The sequence below is a fragment of the Vipera ursinii genome (assembly GCF_947247035.1).
Source record: "Vipera ursinii genome assembly, chromosome: 6".
Taxonomy (NCBI): domain Eukaryota; kingdom Metazoa; phylum Chordata; class Lepidosauria; order Squamata; family Viperidae; genus Vipera; species Vipera ursinii.
Window position 1 is genome coordinate 32,044,148 of NC_139515.1, and position 14,016 is coordinate 32,058,163.

The 14,016-nt window shown below is 41.7% G+C and overlaps 1 protein-coding gene across 1 annotated transcript in view; it reads left to right on the forward strand.

Annotated features, from left to right (window-relative positions):
- Window positions 1–14,016, forward strand: part of LOC310642663 (dedicator of cytokinesis protein 4-like) — a gene marked incomplete at its 3' end in the record, with an annotated part of 85,252 nt that overhangs the window by 37,677 nt on the left and 33,559 nt on the right. Inside the window, exon 5 of the mRNA XM_083366549.1 lies at window positions 5,290–5,415. Within this exon, the coding sequence (XP_083222675.1) occupies window positions 5,290–5,415 (126 nt within the window). The remainder of the gene's footprint in view (window positions 1–5,289; window positions 5,416–14,016) is intronic.

The window sequence follows — 14,016 nt, forward strand, 5'->3', positions numbered from 1 at the left end:
TTTGAATATGCCAATAAACCAGGGAGATGGCTTAGCTATAGAATAAGGAAAGAGAAGGAAAGTAGAAGAATTGAGCAGTTAGAGGATAACAGGGGGACACTGATAGGGGATAAAGAAGGGATAGAAAAGATAGTGATTGAGTTTTTTACAGAATTATATCAGGAAGAAAAGGTTCCTGAGGAGAGGATTAAACAATACCTGACGGAGTCAGACCTTCCTAAGTTATTTCCTAATGAGAAAGAGGCCTTAGATCAGGAGATAACAATAGCAGAAATTGAAAAAGTGGTCAGACAACACAAATGTCAGAAAACCCCAGGCACTGACAGAATTCCTGCAGAACTGTATAAGGTATTAGTGGAATCGTTGGGAAAACATATGAAAGATCTATTTAATGAAATTTTGGATGAGGCTATAGTCCCGCAAACTTGGTTGGAGGCAAATATTAGTTTGATTCCTAAGGATGACTTCCCTTCAAAGCATATTAAAAATTATAGGCCAATATCCCTTCTTAATTCAGATTATAAAATATTTGCAACAATAATTGCAGATAGATTAAAAATTTACTTAAACCAATTCATACATACAGACCAGAATGGGTTCCTTCCCACTAGACAAATAAAAGATAATCTCAGAATTATATTAAATGTTCTGGAGTATTATGAAAGCCGACCAGATAAACAATTAGCTTTAATATTTATCGATGCTCTAAAAGCATTTGATAGGGTTAATTGGGCTTTCCTGATGTGTCAGTTGGAACATATGGAGTTTGGGGCTAAATTCTGTAATATGATTAAAGCAATCTATACTAAGCAGGAAGCAAGATTGTTGATAAATGGGAATTTAACTGACAAATTTGATATCTGTAAGGGCACTAGGCAGGGTTATCCACTCTCCCCACTTTTATTTATCCTAACCTTAGAAACCCTACTGAGAATAATAAGGAAAGATGAGGAGATTACTGGGCTTCAGATAAGAGACCAAATTTATAAACTGCAGGCGTTTGCAGATGATATGGTCTTCGTTTTGGAAAACCCTCTGGAATCCAGCACGGCATTACTAAAAAGGATTGAGGAATTTGGAAACGTGGCTGGTCTGAAAATAAATAAAGATAAGACAAATATATTGATGAAAAATCTTTCAAATAGAAGTAAACAGATGTTAGAGGACACTACAGGGTTTAAAATCATGAAGAAGGTGAAATATTTAGGAATCTGGTTGATTGGAAGATGTTCAAGTATTAGGGAGGATAATTATTCTAAATTACTGATACAAACAAAAATGGACCTGGGAAAATGGGGTAGGATACAGTTGTCATTATTAGGAAGGGTAGCCATGGTGAAATCTTATGTTTTGCCGAAATGGAATTTTCTTTTTCAGACAGCACCAGTTAAACTTTCACTGAAATTTTTAAAAGAGTTAGAGGGGGTAGTTTCTAGATTTGTTTGGCAGGGGAAATGGCCCAGGATTGGGGAAAAAATGATGCAAGAAATTAAGGAAAGAGGGGGCCTTGGCCTACCAAACTGGGAACTTTACTATCAGGCTGCCCTCTTAGTTTGGGGCAAGGAATGGATAAGTCTAAGGAATAGTCGATTGTTGAGTTTGGAAGGATTTGATTTGCTGCAGGGATGGCATGCAGCTCTTTGGCGGGAAGGTACTCCTCCAAGCAAACAGTTTACTCACCACTACATAAGGGATATACTGATTCGGAATTGGGATAAGATAAGGGCTACGTACTATGCGCAAATTCCATGTTGGTTATCAACTTTGGAAGCCTTGACCCATCCGACCCTACTCAAGAAGGGAAGAAGACCAACTTATAAAGAACTTTTAGATAGCAGGGGAGAACTCAAAACACGACAAGATCTGGCTCAGCAAGGGTTTCAATTGGAGTGGTGGGCCTACCTGCAGATCCAGTCAAGGTATAAGAAGGATAAGGAAGGAAGGGGTATTTATCTGAATCTGCAGGAATTAGATAAGATTCTGCTGGGTCCGGAGAAAGGGATGATATCTAAGTGCTATAAATTGTTGCTAACTAGGGTAGTAGGGGAGGAGGTGGTAAAAGATGCGATGATTGCCTGGGGGAAGAATTTTGGTTATGCACTTCCACTTGAGAAATGGGAAGAGATTTGGTGGACTAATATGAGGCTGGTGGTTTCCATGTCATATAAGGAGAACATATACAAAATGCTTTATAGATGGCATCTCCCTCCGGCTAGACTTTCCAAAATGTTTCCCGGATTGTCGGCCGATTGTTGGAAGTGTGGTAAAGGGATTGGCACATACTATCACTTATGGTGGACATGTCCGGAAGTGGTTAGATATTGGATGAGGATCCAAAAATGGATAGAGGAAATCACAGGGTGTTTAGTTGATCTTAAACCAGAGACGTATCTGCTTGGCTCCAGGCCTGGAAATATTAAGAAGGAAATATGGTATTTGGTTTTACATATCTTAACGGCGGCAAGGATGGGGTATGCTCAATTTTGGAAGGCAAATCATACCCCGCCGGACGAAGTTATAATTAGGAGAATACTTGATTGTGCAGAAGCAGACACATTGACCAAGAAGTTGAAGGGTAAAGAAGAGACACCAGCATTTCTATCATGGAATAAATGGTATATTTGGATGGATAAAAGAATAAAGAAATGAGGGTGGCTTGGAGGTTGGTCAAAAATGAAGTGATATAGTCTTTGTTAATGAATAAGCTTGGGAGTTGAATAGTTATAAGAGACTTAATGAGTGGAATATAATTGTTAGTTTAGAAGTAGATATAATGTGAAATTTTTGAAATGGTTTTCAATTTTTTGATTTCTTCATTTTTTGTATATTGTAAATGTTTTTTTTGTCTTTGTTGGTGTATGGTGTGTTTTAACATGAAATGTAAATAAAGATTCATTTATAAAAAAAAGAAAAGTTATCCACTGTCCAAAGCTACGTGGGTAAAAAGTAAGGATGTGAAAGCTGAAAGTTGATATAGAAGTTTTATAGCAAGAATCCCCCAAAGCCTCAAGGGGATGCCTAACATGTTTTTTTGTTTCCTCTGCAGGAGGTTCTTTCTTTTTGGGGGGGGGCTGACTGTCAACTCTGCAAATGAGCCTGATTGCAGCCATTTTTTCCCCTAATTTCAGGTTGCCATATGGAACGGGGGAGGGGGCTTGCCCAGGTGCTTTACTAGTCAAAACAATCACCTGTCTCATGGGAACCAAGGTCATCTGTTGCTCTCATGACCAGGAACTGGGCATTGTATAAGAAAACCTACCAGTTGCATTTATTGGGGAACATAGTCACTTACATAGTTTTTGGGGTGGGAACTTTATGCTTTGTAACTGGGGAATTGTTATGGGGTATTCAGACTGGGTTTCACTTTTGACCGTACCAATACTTTGTAACCAATAAACATGTTCTTTGAGGAATTTGCAAGCCTCAGAGTTCTGTTTTATTTGTCTCTGTCTGCCAGAACCATGGCAGTGAATTTGCAATTGGCTAACTAACCACATTCAGTGCATGATCCTTAATGGGACTCCATCTATGTGGAAGGAAACATGGTTCTGGAAATTGCTAACACTTCATTAGTTAGGCTCAAGATTCTAAAGGATCTTGACAGATTTGAGCACTGGGCCCTATCCAACAAGTAAGGTCCTGCACCTAGGCTAGGCAGGAAAAAGCAAATGCACAAATACTGATAGGCAGTACCTGGTTAAACAGTAATGCTTATGAGAGAGATCTAAGAGTCCTAGTGGACTACTATTAAGTATTAGACAGAAGTGTGCGGCAGCTGCCAAAACAGCTAATGAAGGCCTGGACCGCATCAACAGAGGAATAGTATCAAGGTAAAAAAAAGTGATAGTACCACTCTCTACTGCACTACTGAGGCCACATTTGTAACACTGCATTCAGTTATTGTCACAATCTCTTTTCTATATTACAATCACTATGGTATTTAATTAAATTCCTGAAAAAACCCCCATCACTACAGATTTTAAAGCAACAAGTTTCTATGGGACAGAATCAATATGACACTGTCCTGTCTTCACTCACTGAAGTCACTGAATGTCAAATATGAACAAGTAAAAATAGCTTAAATAAAAATAGATTAAGATGGTAAAGAAACAATTACTTTTGATTTTGTTAAATAATGCTTTCATAGGTGACATTCTTGACAAATTAATATTCCTCCCACAAAATCAAGAAGAAAAGAGTTTCCAGAAATTATTTAAGCCCTAACTAAACATGAAGTTTTAAACATTTTCAGTGCTGGGAAATGCATTGAAGGGACTTTATCGTGCTTATGATTTTATTATGTTTAAGCTTGATAATAGTAGTGATACTTTGTAATCATTTTATATATATTTTTGTTTATGTGCAAGTAACTTTGTAGGTGCCTTATATGGGGAAATTATTTACATAAAAGCAAATGTCTCATGCTAAATATACAGGAGATTGCTTACATAAAAGGAGCAATGTGCGATTCATTGGTCCAGGAAAGAAGGAGGGGGAAGGTGAGCTTACCTGGATTGATGTGTATGAGTCATCACCTTGGAATTTGTTTTTCTGTACTTCCTTACTCCTGGTACAGAGACTTGAGTCTCTTTGTTCTGAAAGGGTATAAAGAGTGGAAGAAATTGTTTTCTGTGTGTGCCTTCATCCCTTTAAGCAGCCACAAAAAGGGAGAAGGACACCTGACTCTGTTTTGATCAAAATAAAAGTTGTTTTTGCTGAAACCTCGGCTCAGGAGTTTCTTTGGCTCTTTAAAATTCCTGAGTAGCCCAGAGAACTTTGTGAGGTTAAGAGGAGAATCTTATAACATAGTAGTTTATTTCAGATTTTTGAAGTAATTAAATACCATAGTGATTGTAATATTGCATCTAGGAATGTTTTCAGAATAAAATGCATATCAAGAATGAATAAATATATTAGTAATAAGAAAAGATTTTTTTCTTTCCTTTATTCTACATCTTGTTTTTTTTGTAATCATCACCTCAAAATGAGTAGAAATTCCTATTTTTGATTAGTGTCAATTTTATATACAAATAAAGTTTGTACAAATACTAAACACCTCTGAAATTGCTTTGGATAGCAAAATTTACTCCTTAGACTGTTTACTTGAAAATAGGAGGATTCTAGCAGATGGATGCATGTCTGATTTATTATGATGAATATATCTTTAATGTTGTATATGCTTCTTGTCTAAGTTTCTTCAGTTCCCATGTTAATTGATAAACATGTAGAGTGTTTGAATCTTGCAAAGTAACAACCTACTGTCATCTATTTTTCTCTTCCTGTTTGTAGGCCTAGCTATCTCTCTTCAGCTACTCCATGGAGACATTGAACAAATCAGGAGAGACTACACATGCATGTTTACCCATGGAGTATCAATAGCAAGGAAGTTGGGCTTTTCCAATATTATTATGCCAGGTATGTTTTAAGAAAATCCTACCTTAACCTGGATATTTAAGTGTAACTTTGATTATTTCTGAAGGTAAATATGTCTTAAATAAACATTTGTATGATTGCAAAGCAAAGTAAAGAAATAAAGATTACTGTGTCAGGAAGTAGAAATATTGGGCATCAAAGCATTTTGGTTTCAGAGATTGACAGTAGTTGGTCTGTGTGCTTTCTGGAATTCTGACCTCTTTAAATTGAGGATAGTTAATAGCCAGTTATTTCCACAAGACAAGCATTTAGATATTAAGTGGCACAGTGGTTAGAATGCAGTATTACAGGCTAATTAGAGCCTTGGTTGAGCAGTGGGCTAATGCCTCCTTAAGTAATACCAGCTGCCTGCAATTAGTGCAGGTTCGCATCCCACCAGGCTCAAGGTTGACTCAGCCTTCCATCCTTCCGAGGTAGGTAAAATGAGGACCCAGATTGTTGGGGGCAATTAAGCTGACTTTGTAATAATGCCGCTGGGGTGTGTGTGAAAGCCCTAATAAGCAGGCACATACATAGAATGAAGGCTACTGCTAATCTTGTAAGCCGCCCTGAGTCTTCGGAGAAGGGCGGGATATAAATGGAATTAAAAAAATATTTTGGCCACTTAATGAGAAGGAAGGACTCACTGGAGAAGAGCCTAATGCTGGGAAAGATTGAGGGCAATAGAAGAATGGGACGACAGAGAATGAGGTGGCTGGATGGAGTCACTGAAGCAGTAGGCGTGAGCTTAAATGGACTCCAGAAGATGGTGTGTGTGAAAGCCCTAATAAGCAGGCATATACATAGAATGAAGGCTACTGCTAAGCTTGTAAGCCGCCCTGAGTCTTCGGAGAAGGGCGGGATATAAATGGAATTAAAAAAAAACAACTTTGGATGGCCCCAGATCTCCGGTCCTTTCATCGCGACCTAAAGACATACCTTTTCCAACTGGCCGACCTGGACTGATGTTGGGGGTTTTAATCATGTTTTTAATTTTTACAGGTTTTAGTGGGGCTTTGTAAAATTTAATCTCTTTTAATATTTGTATTCATTGTTTTTATTGTTGTTTTTATTGTTGTTATCCGCCCTGTGTCCTTCGGGAGATAGGGAGGCATATAAGTCCCATAATTAAATTAAGTTAAGTTAAGTTAAGTTAAGTTAAGTTAAGTTAAGTTAAGTTAAGTTAAGTTAAGTTAAGTTAAGTTAAGTTAAGTTAAGTTAAGTTAAGTTAAGTTAAATTAAATTAACTCTGCCCACAGGCTGGAGTTTGATCAGTTAGATTCAGTCTTCATCCTTTCAAGGTCAGTAAAATGAGGACTCAGATTGTTGTGGGCAATATGCTGACATTTGTAGACTGCTCTGAAAGTGCTATAAAGCACTATGGAGCAGTATATAAGTCTAAGTGCTATTGCTATTACTGTTTGCAAATAGTTTGTTTTTTAAAAATTGCAACAACCAAAAACGAGTCCTTTCATAAATTGTATAGATTCTTTCCTATTCTTTCTTGTTTGGTGTTATGCATTACAAATAGAAGAGGATCAATAGCAATCTTTTGTTGTGTTCTGATTCTACCTGGAATATCATGAGAATCACACAAAAATACTATATCAATCAGAAATAGAAACTTAAACTTCATTTCATACCAGTAGTCCTTATTCACTATATTAATAAAAATATGTCTACTATCATAATTGTGCTCATCACCTGTGGAACAAAAAAAGAAAAAGGGAGACAAGGATTAGTCCGGTGTCAATGCTGCAAACATTGGATGTTTTTACTCTGACAATGTAAGAGGCAGCCTTTTCCTTTAAACTGTTTTGCTTTGAATCAAATGAAGCTGGCGGGGGCAGGAGAATGCTAACCCGGTTGTTTTAATAAGATAAGGAATGGTGCGCTATAGAAAGGAAGTGAAGCTTTGCATGTTAAACTAATTGGAGAACGTGATTTATGACGTGTAAATTAAGGGAGGGAATTGTGTTTGATACGATGTGTTCAGGGGAGGAGAATTCAGATTCTGGCATCCATCCATCCATCAGGGCCGATGCTTCGTTCTCATTATTATAGACTTTTTAGAATAAACAATGCCTGAATGTTTTTTGATCTGTCTCATTAGTCGGAACCATGACATCATGCCAGAATCTCCTTTCTTTTCAAACAACTTGGTGGTCCTGAGCCCCAGCTGCTGTCTCTAGCTTTGAGAGAAGCTGGCAAAGATTCAGGGAAAAATCTTCATCATGGGAAAAGAGAAACTGCTTGAAGACGGTGACCTGGCAGCTACTGACACCTCAGAGGAGGAAGTAACAGACAGCATGCTGTAGGAAGATGAGTTTGTGTAAGTCTTCCAGTTGCGGGGAGAACCCAAGCAGTTAGGAGAGCTTATCTGGTCGTCAGGCTGGAACCACTCCAGTGGAGACTCCAGACGCCTCAAGACTACCCTGCCAAAGACTTCAAAAACAGAATGGTTGAGAGCTACCACATTGTCTGCCAATGAGAATTTGGGTGAGTGGAAAATCCTGTCTGGAGACCAGACAGCCTGCCAGCCCCAGGAGTCCCCTGCCAGGCCCTCCAGACCCACAGAGACAGAGAGCCCCAGCCTGGGGCCTCTGCAGCAATGGAAGGTTGGGGAACCCCTGCAAGTGAAAGGCCAACAACCTCTGAGCTTGCCACAGCTAATAGAGGCCTTGCAACAGCTTGGGGTGGTGCAGAAGCCTGGAGATCAGAAACTGGTGGGAGGACGACCACAGCAAGGAGATTGGTCACTGCCCCCAAATGTACAGCAACCTCAGAGGGGCCCACAAATGAGGGACACCCAGCAGCCTCCCCTCAGACAACCACACCAAGGGGGGCAGCAGCAGGGCCTGAACGTGCAACCCCTGGGCATACAGCAGCACCAATGGGGTTGCCCGCAACTAGGGGTTCAACAGCTGCAGTGGGGGCCCTGAGGCCAGCAGCAACTAGTGTTACAACAGCTGCAGTGGGGGGCCCAGCAACCAATGATGCCCCACCTTTCAGAGCAACCTTCGATGGGGACCCAGAGAAACTGATCTTTTCCTCAACCAAGTATGCCCTCATTTGACTCGCTGGGCCTATCTCTACCTGGATCCAGATGCTATGGTCAATGTGATTGCGTCCAGCCTAGAGGGAGAAGCATCTGAATGGTTAAACAATTTATATAATGAGCAAGCCCCTGAATTGGAGGACCCTCATCTCTTCCTCCTAGGGTTGAAAGAAAGATTTGAGGACCCATCCATTGCCCTCAAAGGAGAAGAACAAATCCACAAGATAAAACAAGATGGCCGGCCTGCCCTGGAGTACGTGCGAGAGTTTTGCAAGATAACTGGTTGGATAGAGAGATGGCCTGAGCAATCTATAATTCATCACTTCAGGGAGGGGTTGGATGACCACCTTTCTCAGGCCTGTATCTACCAAGCTATACCTGACCAGCTGCAAGAATGGTACCAGGCAGTGGTAAGATTAGTTCAGCTTGCCTGCTATAAGAAGCCTCTTCCACCTGAAGCTGAGCCGAGGCCATGCTGACCAGGAGTTAGGGGACAGTGAATATGTCCAGATGGCCCCTCTCTCTCTGGTCACTTGCAGGGCTCTGAATGCTGGGTAATGAAAGGACAGCAAAGGAAACACCCAATGTTCTAACTCACCCGGGGACAGCTAGAGTCTTGGGGAAACATCCAAAAGGGAACCTGCTAGCTACTTCTGCTTTCTAGTTTCTTATCTATAGTGTGCCAGCCCAAAGGGGCGAAGTCTTAATCTTCCGTGTGTCAGCTTTGCTGGGTGAATTTCTTATATAACCAAAATAGGTATAACAATAAGACATCTGTGCTATTTGGTGCTTTTCACATTTTTTAGAGAAGCCCATTTCTATTCAGCTGAGTAAACACGTACTTTTGAAGGCAAATTCTAGTTTCCTGTATTTTGTTATCAAGCAAAACCTCAGAACCTGCACATCATTTTTGGCGAGCTCAGGCGCAGGAGAGGTGCTTGGTCCTAGGAGGGCTCAGTATGGGGAAGGTGCCGAGTGCACTCTGGGGTTTCCTGGAGGTGCCCCACTTCTTGACTCTTCCTTGTGGTTTTTCTACAGGAACTAGTTTTTTTTTCTTTTTATTGTGGTTGTTGCCTTCACTTAGTTCCTGCATACTCAGGAGGGCTGCAGATAAGGTAAGCGTACATTACACAAGCTTGCCCAGGGGAGTGTGTGTGTGTGTGTGTGTGTGTGTGTGTGTGTGTGTATAAACGTGTGTCTGTTTCCTTGAATTATTTCCCACCATTGACCAGAGCTGGGCAGAAGGATTTGCTCCAGCCACCCCTAGACCCCCCTCATATCTGGGAGGTGTTTAGATAGCAAGGGGGGGCTAACCTTGTACTCTTGTGCTCCAACGGCTTGTGAGTGGTGTGTGGTTCATGGTTCGTGGTTGTTCCTTATAAATTTCCTGCTGTTGACCAGGCCTAGGCGTGATATCACTTCCAGCCACCCATGGGCCCCTGTGAGGGTAAACCGTTGGCCAGGAGTCTCACATAGCAAGGGGAAGTGATTGATCTCTTGTGGCCCAACAGGCTGGGTGTATGGTGTGAGAGATTTAGACACATGGGTTCAGTCCAGGGAAAACCTATTAAAATGAATAAAACAAAGGAATGTGCCCTCAGTCCCCTTGAGTGTGTTATTAGGAACTTTGATAAACTGAAAACCCATTGGGATATGAAAATTGACACTCTGACTAAATACAATGCTCTTTGGCATCAGGATATGGCTACTGTTTGGTCCAAAGGGGGGGGGTCCATAGATTTGGAAATTTTTGAAGCTATGGGAGATTATGCTCAAAGAGGCATAGATCATGATCAACAGGCTTATTATAAACTTTTTTGGACTTTACAAAGGAATAAATGGATGCTTAAAAACTGTGGGTTGTGGCAATTTCCCACAGAACCACCTTTTCTCGAATGGCAATCACTCCCATGAAAATCTCCAACTACTGTGATGGCTGAAAGACCCAGGCCAACTGCAGGCCCATCAATTTAAGTGTTTCCAGTGCGGACAGCAGAGACATCGAGCAGTGAATTGCCCAGTCCCCTACCCCCAATCGCAGAATAGATCAGGACCAGCAGTGAGAAAGAAACCTGCACAGCAGCTAATGGGAGAGAAATCCAACTGGATGATGCAGGAACCTGTTGCCCAGGTCACATCCCCCACATGGGAGGATGCTGGAACTCCGTTCTACCCTCTTTTGACAACGATGACGAAGGAGAGAATGACCAGATGGTGAGCCGACATGTCCCACCTTTCTCACTACCTGCCAAGCTCATAATCCCTAATTCGGGTACGCAGGTAGATTTATTTATTTATTTATTTATTTATTTATTTATTTATTTATTTTATTGGATTTGTATACCGCCCTATTCCCGTAGGACTCAGGGCGGTTTACAGGGCAGTTAAAACCATGAATACAAAAAATTAAAAACAATTAAAACAATTAAATTAAATTCAAGCCCCAAGAGTAAAGGTGCTAGTTGATTTTGGATGCTCCTGATACATCATTAGCTTGCCATTTGCCATGGAACTTGGCATATGAGCAAAACTACTCTCCAAACCTGTGAGTTTCAAGCAAGCCAATGGCTCCCTGATGGGAGGGACTTTAGTCACACAATTAAGGGAGCCCCTATGCCTAGAAATTGGTGAGCACTGCGAGTTTGTTCACTTCCTGGTGGCCCCCAAAAAGACTGAGGTTGTGATCCTAGGAATAGCCTGGTTGGACAAATGGAAGTTGTTTATCTGGTGGGAGAAAGGAATGAGAACTGTGAGACTACCTGTAGGGTCTAAACCTCCCACTGATTCAACAGATGTGGCAGGACAATTTAGGCCACCAACTGAGCAAGCGCACATGGCTGCCTCACCACCACCAGGTGAACCAACCATCCCCAGCAAGTACTGGGATCTGGCAGGGGCATTTAGTGAGAAAGAATGCAACACTCTGCCCCCTCAGAGACCCAATGATTGTTCTATCGAACTGTTGCCTGGAGCCAAACTCCCACGACTGAGAATGTATGCCATGTCCCCCCTTGAAATGGAGGAGATGCAATGATACATGGATAAAAACCTAGTGAGGGGGTTCATTGAATGAGTCAAATCTACTGTGGAAGCCCCTGTGTTATTCAAGGAAAAAAAGATGGGTCTCTTCATCTCTGCGTAGACTATAAAGGGCTTAGCATGGTGAGTGTGGAGAACAAATACCCCCTCCCTCTCCTGAAAGACTTGTTAACCCACCTAGCTAAGGGGAACATTTTCAGAAAATTGGACCTGAGAGAGGCATACTACCGGGTGAGAATAAAAGAGGGAGATGAGTGGAAAACTGCCTTTAATTGTCCCTTGGGAAGCTACCAATTCAAAGTCATGCCATTCGGACTGCAGGGGGCCCCATCCGAATTCATGCAGCTGATTAATGAGGTCCTACATGATCACTTATACAAAGGTGTTCTGGTGTATCTCAATGACATCTTGATACACAGCACCAATATGACTGATCATATAAAGCTAGTGAGAGAAGTGTTAAAGAAACTATTGAAGGCCAAGCTTTATGCCAAATTGTGGAAATGTGAATCTCACCAGACCCTATTAGATTATCTTGGCTACCAAATTTCAAACGAGGGCATAGAAATGGACCCAGCCAAAATGAGAACTATAATTGAATGGTAGCCCCCAAAGACTTGCAAACAGCTTCAGAGCTTTTTAGATTTTGCTAATCTTTATTGCCAATTCATCCCCTCCTTTCCTGAGATTGCCTTACCCCTTACAGAACTACTCAAGACAGGCAAAGGAGGAGGGAAGCCATGACCAGGCCAACCGCTTGCTTGGACGATGAGCTGTCAAACAGTTTTTGAGAATTTAAAAAGACTATTTGCTGCTGAACCAGTCCTAATGCATCCATGCACAGGGGAGCCCTTTGTAATCCAAGCTGATGCAAGTGATGTGGCAGTCGGAGCTGTATTACTGCAAAAGAACAAAAGCGGAGTCCTACAAACCTGTGCCTACACCTCCAAAAAATTTACTGAAAGCAAGAGGAGATGGGCAATCTGGGAGAAGGAGGCCTTTGCCATTAGGTGGAGCCTGTTAAACTGGCGACACTATTTAGAGGGGAGCAAGGTGCCATTTGAAGTATGGACAGATCACAAAAACCTAGAGGCACTGAAGACCCCCCAAAAATTGCGGTGGGCACAGTACTTTAATCATTTCAACTTCACTATAGTACATACCAGGAGGAAAAAATTTCTCAGGTGATGCGCTATCCCAATTGCCCCAGTAGAAAAGCGAATACAAAGAGGTCAATGAGGCAATTATCCCTAGTTCATAACCTGTGGCACAACTCACACCTCGTAGAACCCCTAATCCTGATGACCCAGGAGCGAAGAAGATAAAACAAGAGCTCCTCACCGATCAATGGTTCAAAGATAATCAAACCTCCTTAACATGCAGGGATGGTTTGGCATACAAGGGGGGGGGGAGAACTGTATCTACCTGAAGCCCTCTGTCTCAGTGCTCTCAAACACAGCCATGATATACAAGAGGCTGGACACTTCAGATATTTAAAAACTTTACACCTCATCCCCCGGCAATTTTGGTAGCCAGGGCTAAAACGAGATGTGGAAAACAATGTCAGGAGTTGTACCGTATGTGCCACCATGAAAAGAATTCCAGGGAAAACTCCTGGGTTACTGCAGCTGGTGGCAGATCCTTCTCAACCATGGGAAGAAATAGCTATGGGCTTTATTGTAGACCTACCCGAAAGTAGAGGAAATACTGTCATCTGGACTGTAATAGACCTGTTTTCGAAGCAGGCTCATTTTATTGCCTGCAAAGGACTCCCATCTGCCCAGCAGGTGACTAAATTGTTCCTGAAACATATCTACCAACTGCATGGCACCCCTAAGCGAATAATTTCAGATCATCTGCTTTCCATCCACCTACCAATAGGGCTGCAGAATCCACTAACAAAATGGTGGAGCAATATCTCAGATGCTGTTTCCTACCAACAGACAAACTGGACTGACCTCCTCCCTTTTGCTGAGGTGGCTTACAATAATTCTGTTCACAGCAGCACTGGCTACACGCCTTTCAGAGTGGCCACAGGAAAAGAGTTTAGCCCAATGCCTGAATACCTTCAGGTGCCTCCGCTTCCCAGACACTTGATCAATGGGTGAGGGGGTGGGAAGAAGTTTGGAGAAACATGAAAATGGTGTTAAAAAAGACTTCCAAGACTTATAAAAAACAGGCTGATAAAAGAGGGCTTCCCAAAGAATATTCCAAGTTGGGGAAAAGGTTTATCTGTCAACTAAATATTTACACCTCAAATTACCCAGCAAGAAATTAGGACCAAAATTCTTGGGGCCTGTCCCCATCATAAGGATCATCAACCCCATCACAGTAGAATTAAAACTCCTTAGGCTTTTAGGGAAAATTCACCCTCTCTTCCATTGCAGCCTGCTGAAACCTTTTCAGGACTCCACCTTAAGACCTTCTCCTAAGAAGGCACCTGGGCCCCTCATAGTAGCAGGTCAGACACACTATGAAGTGAAAGGCATTCTTGACTCTAGAATTTT